This window comes from Phycodurus eques, chromosome 22 (genome assembly GCF_024500275.1).
Source record: "Phycodurus eques isolate BA_2022a chromosome 22, UOR_Pequ_1.1, whole genome shotgun sequence".
NCBI lineage: Eukaryota > Metazoa > Chordata > Actinopteri > Syngnathiformes > Syngnathidae > Phycodurus > Phycodurus eques.
In genome coordinates, this window is record NC_084546.1 from 7,085,750 (window position 1) to 7,104,706 (window position 18,957).

At 41.0% G+C, this 18,957-nt stretch overlaps 1 protein-coding gene across 3 annotated transcripts in view; it reads left to right on the forward strand.

Annotated features, from left to right (window-relative positions):
- Positions 1-18,957, forward strand: part of camk1da (calcium/calmodulin-dependent protein kinase 1Da) — a 35,894-nt gene that overhangs the window by 10,019 nt on the left and 6,918 nt on the right. For all 3 annotated transcript variants that reach the window (XR_009767590.1, XR_009767589.1, XM_061668032.1), the window contains exons 2-10: positions 4,726-4,857; positions 6,347-6,421; positions 11,406-11,544; positions 11,829-11,955; positions 14,296-14,371; positions 16,283-16,395; positions 17,091-17,169; positions 17,327-17,414; positions 17,508-17,733. Coding sequence is in view for 1 of the 3 variants with exons in the window: in XM_061668032.1 (XP_061524016.1) it covers positions 4,726-4,857; positions 6,347-6,421; positions 11,406-11,544; positions 11,829-11,955; positions 14,296-14,371; positions 16,283-16,395; positions 17,091-17,169; positions 17,327-17,414; positions 17,508-17,733 (1,055 nt within the window). In the remaining 2 variants the exon portion in view is untranslated. The remainder of the gene's footprint in view (positions 1-4,725; positions 4,858-6,346; positions 6,422-11,405; positions 11,545-11,828; positions 11,956-14,295; positions 14,372-16,282; positions 16,396-17,090; positions 17,170-17,326; positions 17,415-17,507; positions 17,734-18,957) is intronic.

Sequence of the window (18,957 nt, forward strand, 5' to 3'; positions counted from 1 at the left end):
CTGTTGAATTTGTTATTGCTTCATTCATTCATTTGTTTAAAATTTGGTTACTCCACCACATTTGAGCTTGCAGCACTGTGCATACTCAGTTACATGATTTAACTTGCAAGTCTTGTTTAGAAAGCAGATGACGTGATTCTTACAAACATAGCTCCCACTGAGAGATTTTGCGCAAATAGAGTGAACCATCATCTCATGACCTCAGGAAGTAATACCACTAGCAGTGTAGCCGCGAGAAGAAACATGAGTTGTGGAGCTTTTGTCCACAGCAGTGCACAATCACACACTTGCTTTTCAAAGGCATGCTTTGTATTTTTGTGTTGCATGTAGAGATTATACGCTTACCTGTGATCTGGGGCGTAGATTTTAAGGTATGCAACAGTGTTTTTTTCTTTTCAATGAATAATAATTGGGCACAGGCCGAAAGGATCACAATAACCCTTTTGTGCTCCAAAGCCATTCTTCTTGTGCTCATTGTGAGGACGTTGGATTGCTCAATAGAATCGAATAACAAAATGTGCCGCTTGCTGCGCTATTATTTCAGTCAGTCAAACATGTATTGGTTCCGAAATACAGTGGAACGTTAAAGGTCAAACACTCTCCTATTGCGTTCCGCTGTTCGACCCTAAAGGAAATGAAATAAGTGTTCCCCGCTATTTGCGATAATCTGCAGCTATTTGACGTCCCACCCAAAAAGGTTTAATTACGCATAGATGCCTAAGGTTGGTGGCAAAGCACTACTTTTGTCTAAGCGAAACCTCTCAACTCACTTCAACATAGTTCCTTGTCACTAAGATGCCACAAGATGGCTACAAAGCACCACCTTTCTGTAAATATAGCTCCCCACCTCACTTCAACACAGTTCCAGGATAGGTTCCCAAAAAATAAATAAATAAATTGCCGAACAGCGAAAATGCAGGGGTTCGCTGTAATCTGTTCCAGAGTCAAACCGCCACCATCATAAAAACGTTATGGCAATAGTTCTGAACTGTACAGCTGACAGCATCAGTTGATGTAAGAATTTGATGAGTCCCCTTTTTTTTGAGTTGAATGTATTTTCATCCCTTTTAAAACTCGAAGCAGTGATGTCTGCTGTCACTTTCCATGTTAAATGTGTCACTGTCACCTTGTCCTCCTATTTGAGTCCCTCCCATGCGAGCGAGCTCTTTTGAGAAACACGCACACACAGACACCAATGGCAAATATACACACTGAGGGAGGCAGTGGAGCTTAACTGACACAATTACACAGGTTCATACAGGAGGAAATGCGGTTGTCGTTGCTGCGGGTAACGGCAGCAGCGGCCACCGACACACACGGCAGTGTATGAGCCAGCTTTCCAGATGTTGTACCGGCTCCCCTGTTCCAATCAATCACCCCCTTTCAGGCCTTTTATTACATCAAATATCAGGGGTGAGGTTATTTAATGGATTTGACAATTTTCTTGCTCTTGTGGTCGTAACGGTGGTGCATGTGTGTGTTTATGAGCTTGTGTTTTATGGCTGTGCATCATTTACAATTTTAGTGCATCCCTTCTTTCTCTCTCCAGACCGTTTTTCCTCATTTCACTGAGCTTGATATTGTATTCAGCTGCAATGAGCGTTTGCATCAACATCTATGAGCCATTCTATGGTGATATCCGCTCTTATTTTTACTGACAGTTACTGTGGTTAGTGCATGAAACAACATAACACAAGACAGTAAGTTTGATTGACATTGCAACATACTGACAGTGACCTACCGTTTATCGCGGTAACACATTCCAAATCCCCCCACAAGTAAAAATCTGTGACATAGAAACCATATAAAAACTATTTTAATAGGTTTACCCTTCCGACTTTTTAAAGTATTTCTCTCTCACTGTCAAAAAATGGAAGATGATCATGAAAAGAAGTCTTGCTCACGCAGTTTTGCAAATGAGAGGCTAAGCGTGCTGGCTTCATGCTGTTTATCATTCCATGAAGACGTTTACTGTAGAACTGTCCCATAAAATAAAAGATGATTAAAATGATTTAAAGACCAAAATGCTCAACCAAACCATGTAAATTTGTCTTACAGTAGTCCGATAGCTTAATGCTAACGTATAATGCAAAATGCCATAGGCGTACTAACTGAAATTAGCATAGATGTTATGGTAATTATACTAAACACAGACAAAAATACCAACATGCATATATTCTCTCTGGTTTGTGAAAACAAGAACTATGACTGGAAATTAGTTGGAGACCTTCTCTGCATTCTTCCTCCTCATTACATGCCGCCAGTACACCTGGCACTACACTGAAGGCACGTACGTCAATCAAAATTTTGACTTGCCGTATACTGTAAAAACCCACACTACAATATAGCGGAGGTTCACTGTAAATGCATAAGAGTTGCTCCATGTATTAGTTAACTGTTTGCCGAATTTGAATCACAATAATCAGTTTGTATCTGTATGCATTTGGTATTTATGCCCCATTGTGTGCATGTACCATATGTGTCCCTTTGTGGCTTTACAGTATAATAGTCCCTCATTTATGTGTGGGTGAGTGTCTTGAAAATACATGAAAAGTGTGCACGTGTGCATTTACAGCACAAACACTACATCACACGCAGTTGTTTTGTCTGCATTTGATGTCACCAAGAACCACAACAAACATTATCGGCGCAAGCAGGTGCCGTGCGCACGTGTGCGCGTGCGCGTACCGTTGACGGACAGTCCCAGTCCGAGGCCCATTACCAGGGGCGACTGGCAGCATGATCACTTGTCACGGCAGCAAATGTGGCGAGCGTGAGGTGAGAGGCAAAGGGGGATGAGAACGAGGGAGAGAAGGAGGTGACGGTGACATGAGAACAAAGTAGTAGCTGAGAGGCGTGAGAAAAACACCAAGAGGCAGGCCGTGCGGGAAACCTTCTGTTTTCTGTCTGCGTGTGTACTTCTATGAGGGAACTTCTATGAGTTGGATGACAAAACAGAGGTGCAACATAGCAGGAAGTGTCTATAATGTGCTGTACCCGAATCATCTGCTGGGCTTTTTTTAGACACGCACTCGTCTCATTAAAACAACCCTTGAACAAAGAGCGAAAACCACATTTCTTAACACCTAAACGACACATTGAATGAATTAAATTTCACGGAATAGAGCAAGTAACGAGTGTTTGTAAAGCTCTAAAGTGGCAGTCAGGCTGAACAGAAATGTATTCATAAGTGCTTCTTTGTGCGTTATTGTTTGGCATGCAATAACAATGTCATCTTTGTCTCTGATCAATAGGCCTGCAGCATTGGTTATGGGCTGTGACAAGCGCACAATTTGTAATGTATCCTCTTGCATAGTTGAATGCATTGAAAATTCCCAAAAGTGTCCAGTTGGGGCACATTTTGGTTATCTATGGCTCGAGCTGAACTATTGAATATTTATGTATAATATTTGTTCATGCTGTGGCTGCAAATAATGATTATTTTTGTCATAGATTGACTTATTGTTTTCATAAGTTGGTTATGATTCAGTTGCTGTTTGGTCCGTAACATGTCAGAAAATAAGGGAAAATGTTGAACATTGTTTTCCAAAGTAAAAGCCGATGTTGGCAAATGTCTTATTTCGATTAAACACAACGATAATCCGTCTGCTTTCGTTGAGGACTACAGAAATGAGGGAATATTTACTGTTGAGAGGTTGAAATCAGAAGATTTTGAAAAGTTTAATCGTAGTTGTCGATTAATGAATTCATTTGTCTTATTTCGATTAAACACAACGATAATCCGTCTGCTTTCGTTGAGGACTACAGAAATGAGGGAATATTTACTGTTGAGAGGTTGAAATCAGAAGATTTTGAAAAGTTTAATCGTAGTTGTCGATTAATGAATTCATTTGAAGCAATAACAAGGCACAAGAGTCTTTCACATGTGCAATTCCTAATCATGGCTCCATAAATACACAGAATTCAATAGGTTGCATGACTTGATGGGAAATCCAAAGGGAGTGTGCAATTAAGGGATTTTATGTCTTTAGATATACGACTGTGGTACATCAAAAAACAAACAATTTGTGCCTGCTTTAGACAGGTATGACAGGAAGTGAAGATGACGAGAGCAGGATAGAATATTGAAGCGTTAAGGATGGAAATATGTTTAGCATAGTGGCAAATTGGTGACGCTAAAGGCTGCGCCGTTGCTTCAGGCAAGTGATCTCACAATGGGCTCATCTTCATTCAACACGCTGCTTGTTTTCCTGATACAGCACACACTTCCCAGAACACACATTAAGACATGACTGAATTTGAATTTCAGTTCATTTGCCTTTAATATTTGTGTCATGGATATTTCAGCTCGACGTCAGTGGAAGAATGCCTCCAGTGAATCCGTAATTAAAATGCAAATTTCCTCCATCAGAAGCGGTTCCACGCATATTGTTCCTCTGGCCCAGTTGACAAAGTTTTGAGAGCTGGCTCTCAATCACAGCAGTAACCACGACAACACTTTCTGTGGCCTCATGCAACTGAGCAAACCGATTCTTATTGCAAACAGTTTTCTTCAGCGACAAAATTAGGTGCACTTGCTCAAATAATGAACGTTATCAACAGTTATGCCTTACAAATAAAATAACTATTTTATATTATTACTGTGAAAATATGTGTAATTTTCTGGCGAGAACTGCAACGTATCACACTTTGAGGTATTGTTCATATTTTGGTTCCTTATTTAGCCACGTGAGATGATCTGACTTCAGATCTGTGTCTTTGCAGAGGAGCCTTTTCGGAGGTGGTCCTGGCCCAGGAGAAGCTGACGGGTCGGATGTTTGCGGTGAAGTGCATCCCTAAGAAGGCTCTGAAGGGCAAAGAGAGCAGCATTGAAAACGAGATCGCCGTGCTGAGGAAGTGAGAGTAACGGCACACACAGACACACACACACACACACCAATGTGAGCCATCTTATTCATGGTTACTGAGGCAACTATGCGTCTCCTCTCTTTGCAATGCATCAGAAGCCCCTCCATCAGCGACCCCCAGGTCACGATCCAAATCCCATCGAACACACATTGTCTGTTCCAATATTCACAGTCATCACAACTAAAACATCTATCAGACAGAATGTGTCCACGCTGTGCTCTGAGAAAGCTTATTAATACACATTTCATCCTTCTTACTGAACGTTATGAACTGACATCAATCTTTTATCGCTGTGCGATGTGGAAACGGGTTGTTTCTTTTCCAACTCCTGTGGAACAAATACTCCAACATTATGAACAGATCAACAGCTGATGCTATTAGCCAATACATTTCCAAATGATGTGAACGTGTTCATTGTCTTTAATGATTTACTTGGCGCTACCAGCCAAGTCTTTGTCAGTTCACAAATTCAGCGTTTCCCAACCTTTATTGAGCCAAGGTATTTCTTTTAATATTTTGCATGAGAAGGATCTTGAGGCATACCACCAAACAAAAATGTTATAAAAAGTGACTAGTCAAGTCAATTATGTACCTTCTGCCAACTAACGGAAGAACATTGAACTGTTCTACCTGTCACTGTAGGTCGCTGACGTAGATAGATGCACAAAGATACGTGAGCCATCCATTCATTTTCTATATCACTTATCTGCATTAGAGTCGCAGGTGAGCTGAAGCCAATCCCAGCTGACTTTGGGTGCATCACTGCACTCATGCTCCTCATTGCATTACATTGTTGACCACTCTTCAGTTTTGAATGACACTGCATGAAACTCTACAACAGAAATGTACGAATGAAAATGGCGCTCCGGCTGTTTGCTGTCATTCTCCCGGGCAGTGCTTAAATACACACGCGCACATTATCGCTGTCTAACCTGTACGCCTTTGTGTGCACGCGTCCGCTACGAATGATTCACATGACGGCGCTCCGGTTTATCGCCGGTCTGCCAACGCAGCGCTCATGCAGTCATCATGACTCTCATGACTCTCGTACTCTGGGCACCTTCTGGGAATGCCTCTGAGTGGGGAAGCTAGACTTGTGGGGAATTACTGCTGCTCCCAAAGCGAGAGATGATTAACCCACATGCCCAAACTAAACCAGTTTTGTTTGCGGTATTACGATAACTCATGCACATGCGCTTACACATACAGAAAGCGCTGCCCTGTGCCGTAACCATGGAGAAACCAGGAGAAAAGTGACAGAGCTGAAGAGCTAAATGGAGGGTGAAAAAAGATTGTCAATGAGACGACTCTGCCCAAATAGCTCTACATTATGTGCATTAATGAGAAAGTAATGCTAAACATTATTGCCTCATTAGAACTGTGACTCATTTAGTTGTGTTAGCGCATGACTGAATGTGATTCAAAGACGCAGCCGAGCTCTGGAATAACACATTCAACTCTCGGTTTGTCTTTGCAGGATTAAGCATGAAAATATTGTGGCACTGGAGGACATCTACGAGAGTCCGGATCACCTCTATCTCATTATGCAACTGTGAGTTGAGCCTATAAAATGTGTACCATTATAACTGATCAAAAAGCAATAGAACAAGTCCACTTTTTTGTAGCTGCAACAATTCAAGAAAACCTGGCCTATCCTCCCACATGCCATAAACAATTTAGCCTTTGATAGTAGGCATTGGAGCCAGGAGGGATTGTCTGTGGATCACCCATAAGGTGCCCTGCTGACCTCCTCTGGAGGCTTATTGAGGAGGAAATGCTAGTCTGGCACTTGTTGTGGAAACGCTTCAGTCAGGTTCAATGGAAGTCACGGTGGAGGATTACACAACAGTGGCGTTATTTGGAGCTTCATGTCAACAGATTAGCGCTCATGTTTGGGGCTTCTTGATTCTGATGTGATCAAAGTACAGCAGGCAAGATGATTTTAAATGAGGGAATGGAAAATGGGTAAAAGAGGCCAAGCTGCAATTTTTTTCCCCCCATGGTTAAGATTAACGGCTTTATTTATTTATTATTTGTCAGAGTAAATCCACATTTGTTCGTGGATTATTTATGAAAACTTCGTGACATGAAAAAGAATTGCTTCGTAAAAAATTCGCTGCCCATATTTAAATGTTGATCAAGTTAATTTCTTAATGGCATTGATTGATTTTGTGAATAGTTTTGCGACATTGTTTACAGTCCAAAATACTTCAGTGGTTGGCATAGGTAAAACAAGATGATGCTCTTAATTTAAATCCCTCTGTCATCAATGAGCCAATTAACAGAGCATTTCTGTTTGCTGCTGGAGGATGTCAGATTTTTACCACTTAAGCTTGCCAGCTCGTTGGAGAAAAAGTTTAGATTACTTCCTCTTGCACAATTTTTGAGCCTTCCATTGTTCAATGTTTCTATAGTAACTGGCCTTTTGACAGCGAAAGTCACTGAAATGGTCCGAGATGAGCTCAGACATTCATTGGAAACATCCAGCCACCGCTTCTTTGTCCACATGCACCTCTATCAGCATTTCTCATTTCTCACCTTTATCTCTCCGTCTCACTTTATCTCCTTTTGTCTTTCCTCTCGTTCTCCTTTCCTTCACACCTCATTTCCATCACTGTCACCTCTTGCCCTCCACCTGCTCACATGGAATTCAGTTTGCTTCCCAGCCCCCTTCCTCCCTCCAGCAAGGCCGTTCATGGGTCAGTACACATCACTGGCCATGTTTACAAGGTCAAAGGTAACATCTGAAATGTAACTTCTGCGGATTCTATACTATCGTTTTAAATGTCGCAAATAAATTGTGAATTTAAGCATGGACCAATCTGCAAATGTCACCCTTAGTATTATTAAGACGTACTTCCCGCCACAGATGCTTGCATCTTTCAGTGCACGTCTCTGCTCGAGCAGCTAAAAAAAAAAAAAAAAAAAAATTGAGTTAGTCTAAATCCCGTTTGATCTGGCCTTTGCACCGCAGGCTGCACTCCGCTGTAGCACTGCCGCAACCCAGCATATCTTTTATGCCGTAAAGCATTTGTGTCATAGTTTCAGACTGACAGAAGAAAACTGTTTTATTCAAGTCTGTGTACAGTGCTCAACATATTGTACAGTAAAGGAATAAAATCCCTTTGAAAAGTCAACTTTTTATCCATTTCTCAGTGAACACAAGAACAAGTTGATGATGAGTTGACTGATGGGATTGAATGTGTGTGAATTAGAATTCTTTTCATCTAATATGTATTTTACATCGGTGGGTACTCATTTTTGCCAGATTACATTAACTTTTGTGTGCACATTGACGAATCAACCATTAAATGAGAGTACTTTAGAAGTGTAGTACTGTATGCCCAAAAAAGGAAACTCACAAAACTGTTGTCGTAATAATTTATGTAAAGTACTTCACATCAGTGTGGCTGAAAAAGAAGCTCGCATCACGGTGCTATTTCACCTAACTCACCTAATTTGTTTGAAACATTTTCCCAAAAGACTTGAATTTCATTCTGGAGCAAGGATTCACATTATGTTTTTACACCGAGTTACAGCGTGCCAGATCAATGCAGCGTGACAGCGTTTGCATTGTTCTTCTCGGCTTATGTAAGCACCGACACTGCGGGGAAAGCAATCAGTTCATAGCGCAATGAAAATCGATGACATCGAGTGCAGTGCAACGACTGACGTTTTTCGGGCGACAAATGACATATTTGTAAGAGACAAATTGTTTGAGTTGAAGAGTAATTTGTTATGACACAAGATGTAGCTAAATAGAAATAATTTCCCAGAGGGTGCCACCACACCTCTCACTCCTCACCGCATTACCTTGAATAAGATGAAATCAAAATGAAATAATAAAATTAAAATACTTTGCATGTTGGGGAGCTGAAAACAGTTGGATTTACGTTCGACGGCCCCCCGTCGTAGATTTGAAGTAATTCAGTGAAGTCACTTAGGACAACAGCTTTTGAGAGAATATACCAGTTTAAGGCAGATGTGAAAGCGTGCGGACCTCATCAGCCGAACATCAAAATGAATCAGCAGTCCAAAGACAGAGGGAGACAATACTGTACACGTAGCCTTTTTCCAAGAGCTGATTGATTGAGCTACAAGGCTCAGTTAATTGCATGTAGCGAGACTGATGCTTAAAAAATCGAATAAAACGGGTACTCATTCGTCGACATGTTGAATTAAGGCTAAATGGCTAAGAGACTGCATGCAGTACCTGTTGTACTGACAGTATTCCCATTATGATAACATTCCATCACCCAGTAGATGGAAATGAAAGAACAAACTATTCTACATCTCATTGGGACCATTGAGCAATTACTTTTCTCAAGAAAAGGCTCCAGAAAATTGGACTCTCTTTTTTTTTTCATAGTTGCACAATATCTCGGTTAGGATCTGTTGTGTTGTGTCTTAACCAATGCTGTACTTTACTGTTCTTTTCTCCATTTGGCATTTTGTGACAGCATTCTTCACTATTCACCGGTATTGTTCCTAATCGGTCAGTCAGACAGTAAATTCATTTGGGCAGGTGGGAATTACAGTAGTTGAGTGCAGAAGGTTAAAAAAAATTCTCATACAAATCAAATGAAATCACAATAAAGCTTCGTGTTGGGCATTAGCTTTGTGTCTGGCTCCCCCTGCTCATTTTAATCTTTCACAGATTAGGTGCGTTACAATTAGTGCACTTACAGTAGAACAAACAAGGCCTCCCAGGATTTACGATTCATCACCGCCTCACTTTTGTCGAGGATCTATCCATCCATCCATTTTCTGAGCAACCATCTGTATTGTAGCACCACTAGCTGTCTCAATCCAAATGGGAAATAAAAAATACAACCTTGAAGCAAAGTACATAAAATGAATTTGAAATTCTCCTTAGTCTCATACCTCCTTTTTTTTTCTCTTGGAAAGAACCAGTGCATGTTCACATGGTCAACTTGAATACACCCACCAGCCATAAATTTCAAATAAGATTACTCAATTTGTTTATGACTGCGGTTTGTTTTGAACTGCGATGTAACGTACCGAGAGCTGTTTCTGATATTTTGGTTGCCTTATTCAACTGCAAGAGAGAGCATGTACAAAGCATTGCGACGACTCTTCATAAAAGCAGACGTTACAACATGTTATCAGGCTCTGCCAGGATTCCTCTTAGCGAGATTGTCATCCCTTTTGATATTACTCATCCTGCTCCTTCCTCAAAATGAGAACATTTCTTTCAAAGTGAGCGGAATCACAAGCAGCTTCCTACCACAAGTCCCCATTGTGTGCGCAGACAAGAAACATCCAAAAGTGAAAGCAATTTCCTTTCTTTGTTGGAGCGCAACTAGAAAAAGACAGTAGAGGAAGACTATTTTGCCCTGACGAAACTGAGCTTTCTCAAGAAATCGTTGACATCTTTTTACAGAATTGACTCTTAACATTTTTTGTTCCCTTACTGAACCAAACGTGACCCGAACCTGAAACTTCAAACCAAGGTACATACCCAAACAATTTTGTGGCATACTGTTAACACCCATAGCGATTCTACATTTATGTGGTTCGACCGTGAGAACCACTCCCCTGATGTGGCCAATGATGAAAACAAGTGGTCTAGGCCTTATGTACTGTATGTGCATACAGCATCTGCCTCTGTTGGTTCTCTTGTCTGATTGCCATGCTCTCGCGATGCAAACATTTTGTTGAGCTCCAGTTTGACAAATTGACATGACAAATTTACATCCTTGCCTTCTTTGAGGAAAGGCTCAGCAATTAATGGAAATAAAGAACGAGTTAGCGTTTAACAAGCTCTAATCTGATCTCTCGCCGTGACAACAACCCACACATATTGCATGTTTGCCCTTGTGTATCCATGGACGTTTGTGCACATGCGTGCGTGTATCTTTCATGATGATTGCACGCGTCTCCTCTGTGTGATGAGGTTTTCACTTTATGAGATGACGTTCTCCAGCAGGGGGAGCTACAGGCCTGCACACCAGATACTTATTGGCTCACTGTGAAATCTGGGACTGTTCAGTTGAGCACAAAGCTTTTATTTTGTTGTATGAATGGAAACAGGTTAATTGTACCTGCGGCCATCAACTATGCGTCACTGGCCGAAATAAGTAAACAAATCATAATTTTCAAGCCAATTAAGTAAAATTGGATAATTTTCTGATGATCTCTAGCACACGTATGTATCGCTCTCCAGCGCTTGGAAATCACTGCTGTGCTGTGCAGCACCTGAACAAGTCAGTTCATGTAATTTGAAGTCGACAGTGGAACTTTTCAAAGATTCTGCTGCGGGGGAGCAGATATTATGTTCACATTTTTCCATCAAAACTTGGTGGTTGGTGCAAAAAACACGATTATACAAATAATGCTGGCTTATTGGCTGATTTGTAGGGTTTTGTGGCATCTGACTGCAATGATAAGTAATACATACGCACAAACCTTTTAATTAACTGATCTTGTATGTCAGTCTACTCAGTATAAGATGTTTTGCCACAGTGTGCACGTATGCTAATCATTATATAATAATACAATCTTTAATTGTGCAGGGTGTCCGGTGGTGAGCTCTTTGACAGAATCGTCGAAAAAGGCTTTTACACCGAAAAAGATGCGAGCACGCTCATCCGGCAAGTCCTGGATGCTGTGAACTATCTGCACAACATGGGCATCGTGCACCGAGACCTGAAGGTATCACGCACACAAACTCCCATTTCTTAAATGGCTTTTCCTCTCACTTGACAGTGAGACATTTAGCGCTGTGATAATGGCAGTGTCTCTTCAGGGAGCAGTAGTGCACTGTGGGGTCAGTGTGGTGTGTGCTGCCTTATAAGTAGTAACACAAAGCTCATAAGTGTGTCTCTTCAAATGGCCATTACTAATCATTTGTAAAATTCATTTACATAATTTTATTATTATTTTTTTTTAAATTAGTTGGTCGATCAATATATTCTTGGTATGTCTTTCTCCTATAGCCGGAGAACCTGCTATATTTTAATCCCCAGGATGGGTCAAAGATCATGATCAGCGACTTCGGTCTTTCTAAGATGGAGGGTAGCGGTAATGTCATGTCCACTGCCTGTGGTACACCAGGATATGTCGGTAGGTAATTTTATTTTATTTTTTACCTGTCGCCCGATGTAGTCGTTTTCTAACTAGCAAAGTCAATTGCATCAGACACTGCATATGAATGCCGAGAAATATTGTTGCTGTGCTTCAAAGCTACAGAAAGAAACCAAGCAGGCGCCGTAGCACTGGCTATTACATCATAGCGGTGGCCGTACAGTTCAGCATTCAGCGGCAGTAGTGTGGATGCTCAAGCGTCAACGTATTCACACAGTAACCTGATCCGCAATAGCTGTACTGTGTCTTGACTCACACAAACAAACTTTCAAATGTACATTGCGCTCTTGTTTTTGGCTGTAAACTGAGTGAGTCTTTATCGTTCGTGTATATTTATATCACATCTTTGTTGGCATGGCCGAGCCTTTCCAACAGACATGAATTATTCAATGAGCGCATGTTGTTTCCGTCTGACATTATTCAGGCTGGTCCATCGTTGTTTATTCAAGCATGTGTGTGTGTGTCTATACATGCAGGCTCGCTCACTTATAGTATTAATCAGCCACTGACAGACCCATCCTCCGCACTCCCTCATTCGGTCAACATTGTGTGTGTGTGTGTGTGTGTGTGTGTGTGTGTGTGTGTGTGTGTGCGCGCGCCAGCATTTACATCTGTTGTCACAAGAGACAGATGTTCAGCGCACTCGTCCACATCAACACCAACAACCGATGGCTCAACCTGTTGACACGCAATGTCAAGTCTCTTGCGTAAACAAATATTTTTGGGGAGAAAATAATGTTCTTTTAGTTTCTACCTGCTCACAAAGTATTTTCATACACATAGCCTACTATTATATTTGTTTTTTATTTATGTATTTCCTTCTAATTAACTTTTGTTTAAAGCAAACCTTCAAAATAGTTCACTAACAAAGCTTGTATTCCATGCTGAAGGAAATCGCACCAGTCATAATTTGACTTGAAATGGTCTTTCTTTTGTTGGTGTTGGCTCCGTCGTTATTTCTCGTCTAGCCCGCCCCCCATCTTGCCCTCCTGCAGAGGTTGATTTGCTCACATGCTTGTAACTATAATGCAACAGTAAATAAACTGAAAACCCACCATGTAAAAGCCAGATCTTGATTAAAAAGTGCTTAATATTTGAGTCACTGCAAGCTAATGTTTTGTCTTAAAATTTCCCTTTTCCTCCAGTAACAAGAGCTCATCTCATTACTGTGCTAATGAGGTCCTTGATGCTCAATTTAGTGTGCCCTTAAGCGTTGACAATAGTGTGCTTCAACTGTTCTGCGCAGTCCCATTGCGCAACATACAGTAGTTTGGTAACATAGCATTGAGGAGGATTTCAATGCAGCTGATTTGTATGTAGCTAATCTTATATCTTACATTCTAAAATAGAGAGAACCAGACATAATGGCCTCAGATGTTGGAATCTGGCAAAAGCAACAGACATTAACAGCATCACAATGACTCATGGTGCAACTATAAACAAGACCGCTCTGATTCAGCACACGTGTGCAAGCATTATATTTCGACCCATTTTGTCTCCATACAAGGGATTTAAAAAGTCTACATACCCCCATTCAAATGTCAGGTTTTTGTGATATAATAAAGGAGCCCAAGATAAATAATTTCAACACTTTTTCCATCATTAATGTGACCGACAACCTGTACAAATTAAATGTGGTAAAAAAAAAAAAATACACATCTTTTAGAGACGGAAGTAAAAATAAACAACTGATATCATGTGTGCACAAGTGTAGGATGTGGCTCTGTTCAGAATTAAGCGGAACATTAAAACTCATGTTCAATGGAAGTCAGCACGCAACTGCCAACGTACCCAAAAACCTGGCATTTGAACAGGGGTGTGTAGACGTTTTATATCCACTGTGTCTCACTCTATTTGTATTTGCATGCCAAATAAATGGCTACTTTGCCTTGTCTTTGTGAGGTACAAGTTATTCTTGGATATTTGTTTCTCCGTCCAGGGGTTGATAAAGAGTTGTTTCGAATTAAAAGTAGCAGGTCTCTCTCTATGTTTAACAGTTGGTGCACCACCAAATTTGATGGTTTTGGTTCGGCAGAAGTACTTTTCATGTCAGTTTTTTTTTTCCTGTGAGAGTGCATACATCCTCCCGAACATTTCCCACCATTACGGAGTCTGCAGCCTTTTAAAACAGCTGCAGTTTCGCATAACAAAAAAAAAAAAAGAACAAAAAAAAAAAGCAAACAATACTCCTACTTTAGCATCACCCTCAAGCACTGACTTTAATGGTACATAACCACAAAGCTCCTGTAAAGGGGAGTCTTATCAGTAATTAAGAAACTTTTAAAAGTACCAAAAGCTTACTCATTCTGTCTGTTTTAGCACCAGAAGTTCTCGCCCAGAAGCCATACAGCAAGGCAGTGGACTGCTGGTCCATTGGAGTGATCGCCTATATCCTGTAAGTCATACTCGGCTATAAACAGGAAAGTACAAGAAGCTATCGAAAGTAGTTACTTTTCCAAAATATTTAGCCTTTATTCTATACCAGCCTCATTGAGTGCAAGCCTGGTCTGAATTTTAAAATTATTTTTACGAGAAAAATGTATCTTTGTTTATCCGTCTATGCCACTGACGTATCGTGACAGGCTGAACAATGAACTGCTTTTCCACTAGCCGATGGAAGGTATGAGCAACCCAAAAGCTGCCATTCACAGCACAACAGAATGTGTTCAACTAAACAGGCCCAGATTGCACTCACAGTAAATATTGCCAGTGCTATTTCATAAATGAATAAAGATTTGTATGAAGTGCAGAGTTAGGGCACAGTCTCACTTTTTTGACCCATCCGCTTAAATTATGCAGTTTTGCTGAAACCCAACCTTAACATTTTATCCATAAGTAGCATGAAAATGTCATTAATTGCTGCTCTGCCCAACCACCCGTTCACGAGTTGTTGTGCGTGCTGGGTGCAATGGTGATGATGGTGTTGCTAGGCGCCGTTCTCAGAACCAGATGCGGCTCTGCGCGATGCCCTTATATGGAAATGGGCCCAGACGTATTGTTCTGGTTGTTTGGTTCGTCTTCTTCTTCACCCCTCCCGCGCCAACTCACTTCTGACCACCTCACACACTCGCTCATGCAGATGTTTGTGTATGTAAATGAAAAGAAATGTGAACTTTAGCGTTCTGTGGTTTCTTTCACATTTTGTGAGGCATCTGTTTGCGCTCTGTGCGGATTTATGCCTCAAAGCCAGCGCACACATTTCAAATTTCACTGTAATCCTTCTCAGGAGTTTGTTTATGTCTACATCTGGACCCCATTGTCGTGCGTCTGTGTGTTCTCCACCCGGCTAGGGTTCGGAGGTCAGAAGGTCGAGGTCAGCAGCAGGTTAATGGGATGAAGAGTGTGAGAGATGGGCGAACAGAACAGACAGAGATTTGTGTGTGCACTTGAGCGTGTGACTCGGTGATCAAAGAGAGAGAGCGGCTCCCTGCTGGCAATTTGCACAATTAGTCGGGCGATTTAGACCTTGTTAGCTTTTAGCTGCTGCTCAGGTGGAAAGATCACATCAGGTAATCAGCCATGATAATCACCTGGGATTTTGAGTGTGTGCGTGGGCGCGTTGTCTCGGGGAGAAGGTGAATGACAGCCAAGTCCCAACTATTACATGACAGCATAAAACCAGACAGCAAAAACCAACCTTCCATCCTTCTTTTCCTGGTGTGGATATTTGATTATGATCAGTTAATCGGTCGTGAGTTTGTCACCGAATGAGAAAGCAAAAACATAAACGGGAAGTCTTTTTTTTTTTTTTTCCTCCCAGCAGGCAGCACCTTACCTCCTGTTTCCGTCAAACTGTTTTCTTGCATGTTGTGTGAGTGTGTATCGATGGGGAACGGCATTTTAATGAGTCTTTAGGAAAATCTCAGTGCATCCACAACTTTAATAATGAGGTGTAGATGATGTTTTGGTGGATCGGCATTCATTATAACAGGAGATTGAAGCCATTTGTCTTCAACACTCTATCATGTCAGCTTGATTGCAAGGGAGCGAGTACTGTGAAATCACTCCAAAGAGGAGCGCTACAAAAATGATGAGACAAAGTTAGTTTTACAGTTAAATCACCGCTCTTTATTAAATACTAACTGCATGTTGGACAGGAATAAAAACAGCACCATCTGGTGGCCCCCGGTTATCATCATTCATACAGCAACGTTATGAACATTGACTCCCCTGGTCTTATCAAATTAACTTAATGCTCGTACGTGACTTAAATAATGTCAGATTCAAGATTCAAGTGTGATGTCATTCACGAGTTCATGAATTATAAAGGAAAGAGCGACTGAATGACAAAGTTTCCTGTCCACAGGTTGTGCGGGTATCCACCGTTCTACGACGAGAACGACTCCAAGCTGTTCGAACAGATCCTCAAAGCCGACTACGAGTTTGACGCACCCTACTGGGACGACATATCAAACTCCGGTGAGCTTTTCTCCGTCATCATCACCCACCTCCATATTCTTGCGTGTTTCCGCATATAGACCCCCACACCGACTCTCTGCCACCACTGATGTAATTTCCCTGCCGTGAAGGTGCAATCAGGTGTCAGTGCCTGCTTTCGAACTGACGCCGTTCGGAACGGTGCAAAATCAGCCAAGCCAATTGTGTGCCGTGTTAGAATTTTCACTTGTGTTGACGTTTTATCCCATCATGGCGTCTGTAAAACTGTTGGAAAATAATAGCGCTTCAAACGTTAAGACCAAAATGTTGAACTAAACCATAACCTTCTGTCTAAGGAAAGTCCACCAGCTTAACGTGAACATATATTGTAAATTGCAAAACCATTGCCAGGCTATTAAATTGCCATTAATATGACGGTATTTATAAACTTTCAAACAACGGCAACTTTAACACACACTGAGCCGAAACATACAAACAGAGCGTACAGCAATGCTCTGTGGGAAGGTTGACAACGATTACTGGCGCTCGTTCTTGTTCTTAATTACGCTGCATCTCTTCCAGTAGACCTCAGTGCCGGCCGGGCATTGTTGTGGCACAACACGGTATGACACTGTGTATTGTAAATGCCCATAAAAAATGATTGCTTAAAAATGTTTGATATTGCTGGGATACAGACGGTCTACACTGATGTGTTGTGTTTGACTAATATTTTCCAGCCAAGGATTTCATCAGGAACCTAATGGAAAAAGATCCAGCCAAGCGTTTCACTTGCGAGCAGGCTCTTCGACATCCCTGGTGAGCTGTACGCAAACACACCTGCACACACACACACACACACACACACACACGTGCACAGAGAGTGACAGCAAAGGCAGGCTGACATAAAGACATCAAATCAATGGAGATATTGATTTAGTCTTGAGTGCCAACAGAGTATTTGCTTGTGTGTTAGGATCGCCGGGGACACAGCTCTCTGCAAGAACATCCACGAGTCTGTCAGCCGGCAAATTAGGAAGAACTTTGCCAAGAGCAAATGGAGGGTAAACTTGTTTCCTGCGGTTACTTAACATTATTGAGCGAAACTTCTTCAGCGATTGTTTTTGGGTCACACGCTGTTTCCTTGCCCTCTCCAGCAAGCGTTCAATGCCACGGTGGTGGTTCGCCACATGAGGCGGCTGCAACTTGGCAGCAGCACGGGGAGCGGCGTGGACACCAACAACCCCCACGCCAGGCCGAGCCAGAAGCTGGCACAAGGTCCCGGCCAGGCGGACCGGAACCGGTCGGCTCCGAGCCAGAACGCCGGCTCGGCCGCGAGCCAGACTTCATCCTTCGACAACGTAGCAGCGCCACGGAAGGAATGTGAGTAGCGCACGATGACGTACGTGCGTTTGACAGTTGAAGTTTCAACATTTTTCAATGCCGTGCATGAGGCATTAACACGTTGCTGAGAAGTTATGGAAACAAACAAACTAAATCATTTAAAAAAATCTTTTCCATTTTTTTTTTCCCCCCAAAGTGTAAGAATTCCAAGACAATACAGCTGGGAAAGTAAGTTTTTTTGATCGGATTTCTCTTTTTTTTTAATCAATATTTTATAATTATTTTTTTCATCAATTTTTTTCTGGTTTTTAAGTTAATGCTTGAAAGAAAAACTAAATTTAGGAAGGAAAATATGTGGGAGCTTGTTTCCTGCCAGTAAAAAAATAAAAATAATAATAATAACATAGTGGTTGACCTAACTCATACGTAGGAGAAAGCATCTCATAATTATGGTTTAGTATGGAGTCATTATTATTTGGTATCTCATAATAATGTCTTAGTATCTTTTAAAACGTTATTTCATTATGAGATGGTATTTCAGTTCAATGACTTAGTAACTGAAAATTATGACTTAACAGTTTCTTAATGTATTTTTTTATTTTTATTTTTTACTGATAGAAGACATTTCCCTTTTCCGCTTGGAAGAAAATATATTTTCTCTTTTTTTTTCTTGTCTTTTAATGCTTGAAACAGTCTTGTTTTTTTGGTCAGAAATAAGGCAAATCTTGAAAGGAAGGAAAATACAAGTAAAACTGAGTAACTAACAATGACATTATATTTTTCAACATGCAAAAGGGAAAAAAAATATGTTAAATCACAAATCTTTTATTTAAAATTTTAAGGCCATATCGCCCAGCTTTGCAAAACAATATAAGTCTTTTTTATTTATTTATTTATTTTATTTGCAAGAATTTTGCGGTCTGTTTTTCGTATATACTGTATCTTGCTACAATGTTTTATGATAGTGGAAGGGAAAATGATGAAAATATGTCCCGGATGACGCCAGGATATCTTTGTGCTGCTTTAACCCTTGGTGTTAATGTGAATATTAAGTTTAGCTATTGAATGTTTCTATTGAGTAGTGAATGAAATGCTATATATTTTTTTTAAATCAGAAAACAGGCGCTGTTTTTGTTTTTAATCCATGTTTGTTGAAATAAATATGTATTTGTATGTATTTTGTATTGACCCCTGAAAAGAAACAAAATTCTAATTTGGCGTTTAAAACCTTTGGGAGCCCCTCGTTATTAAGGATGACAAATT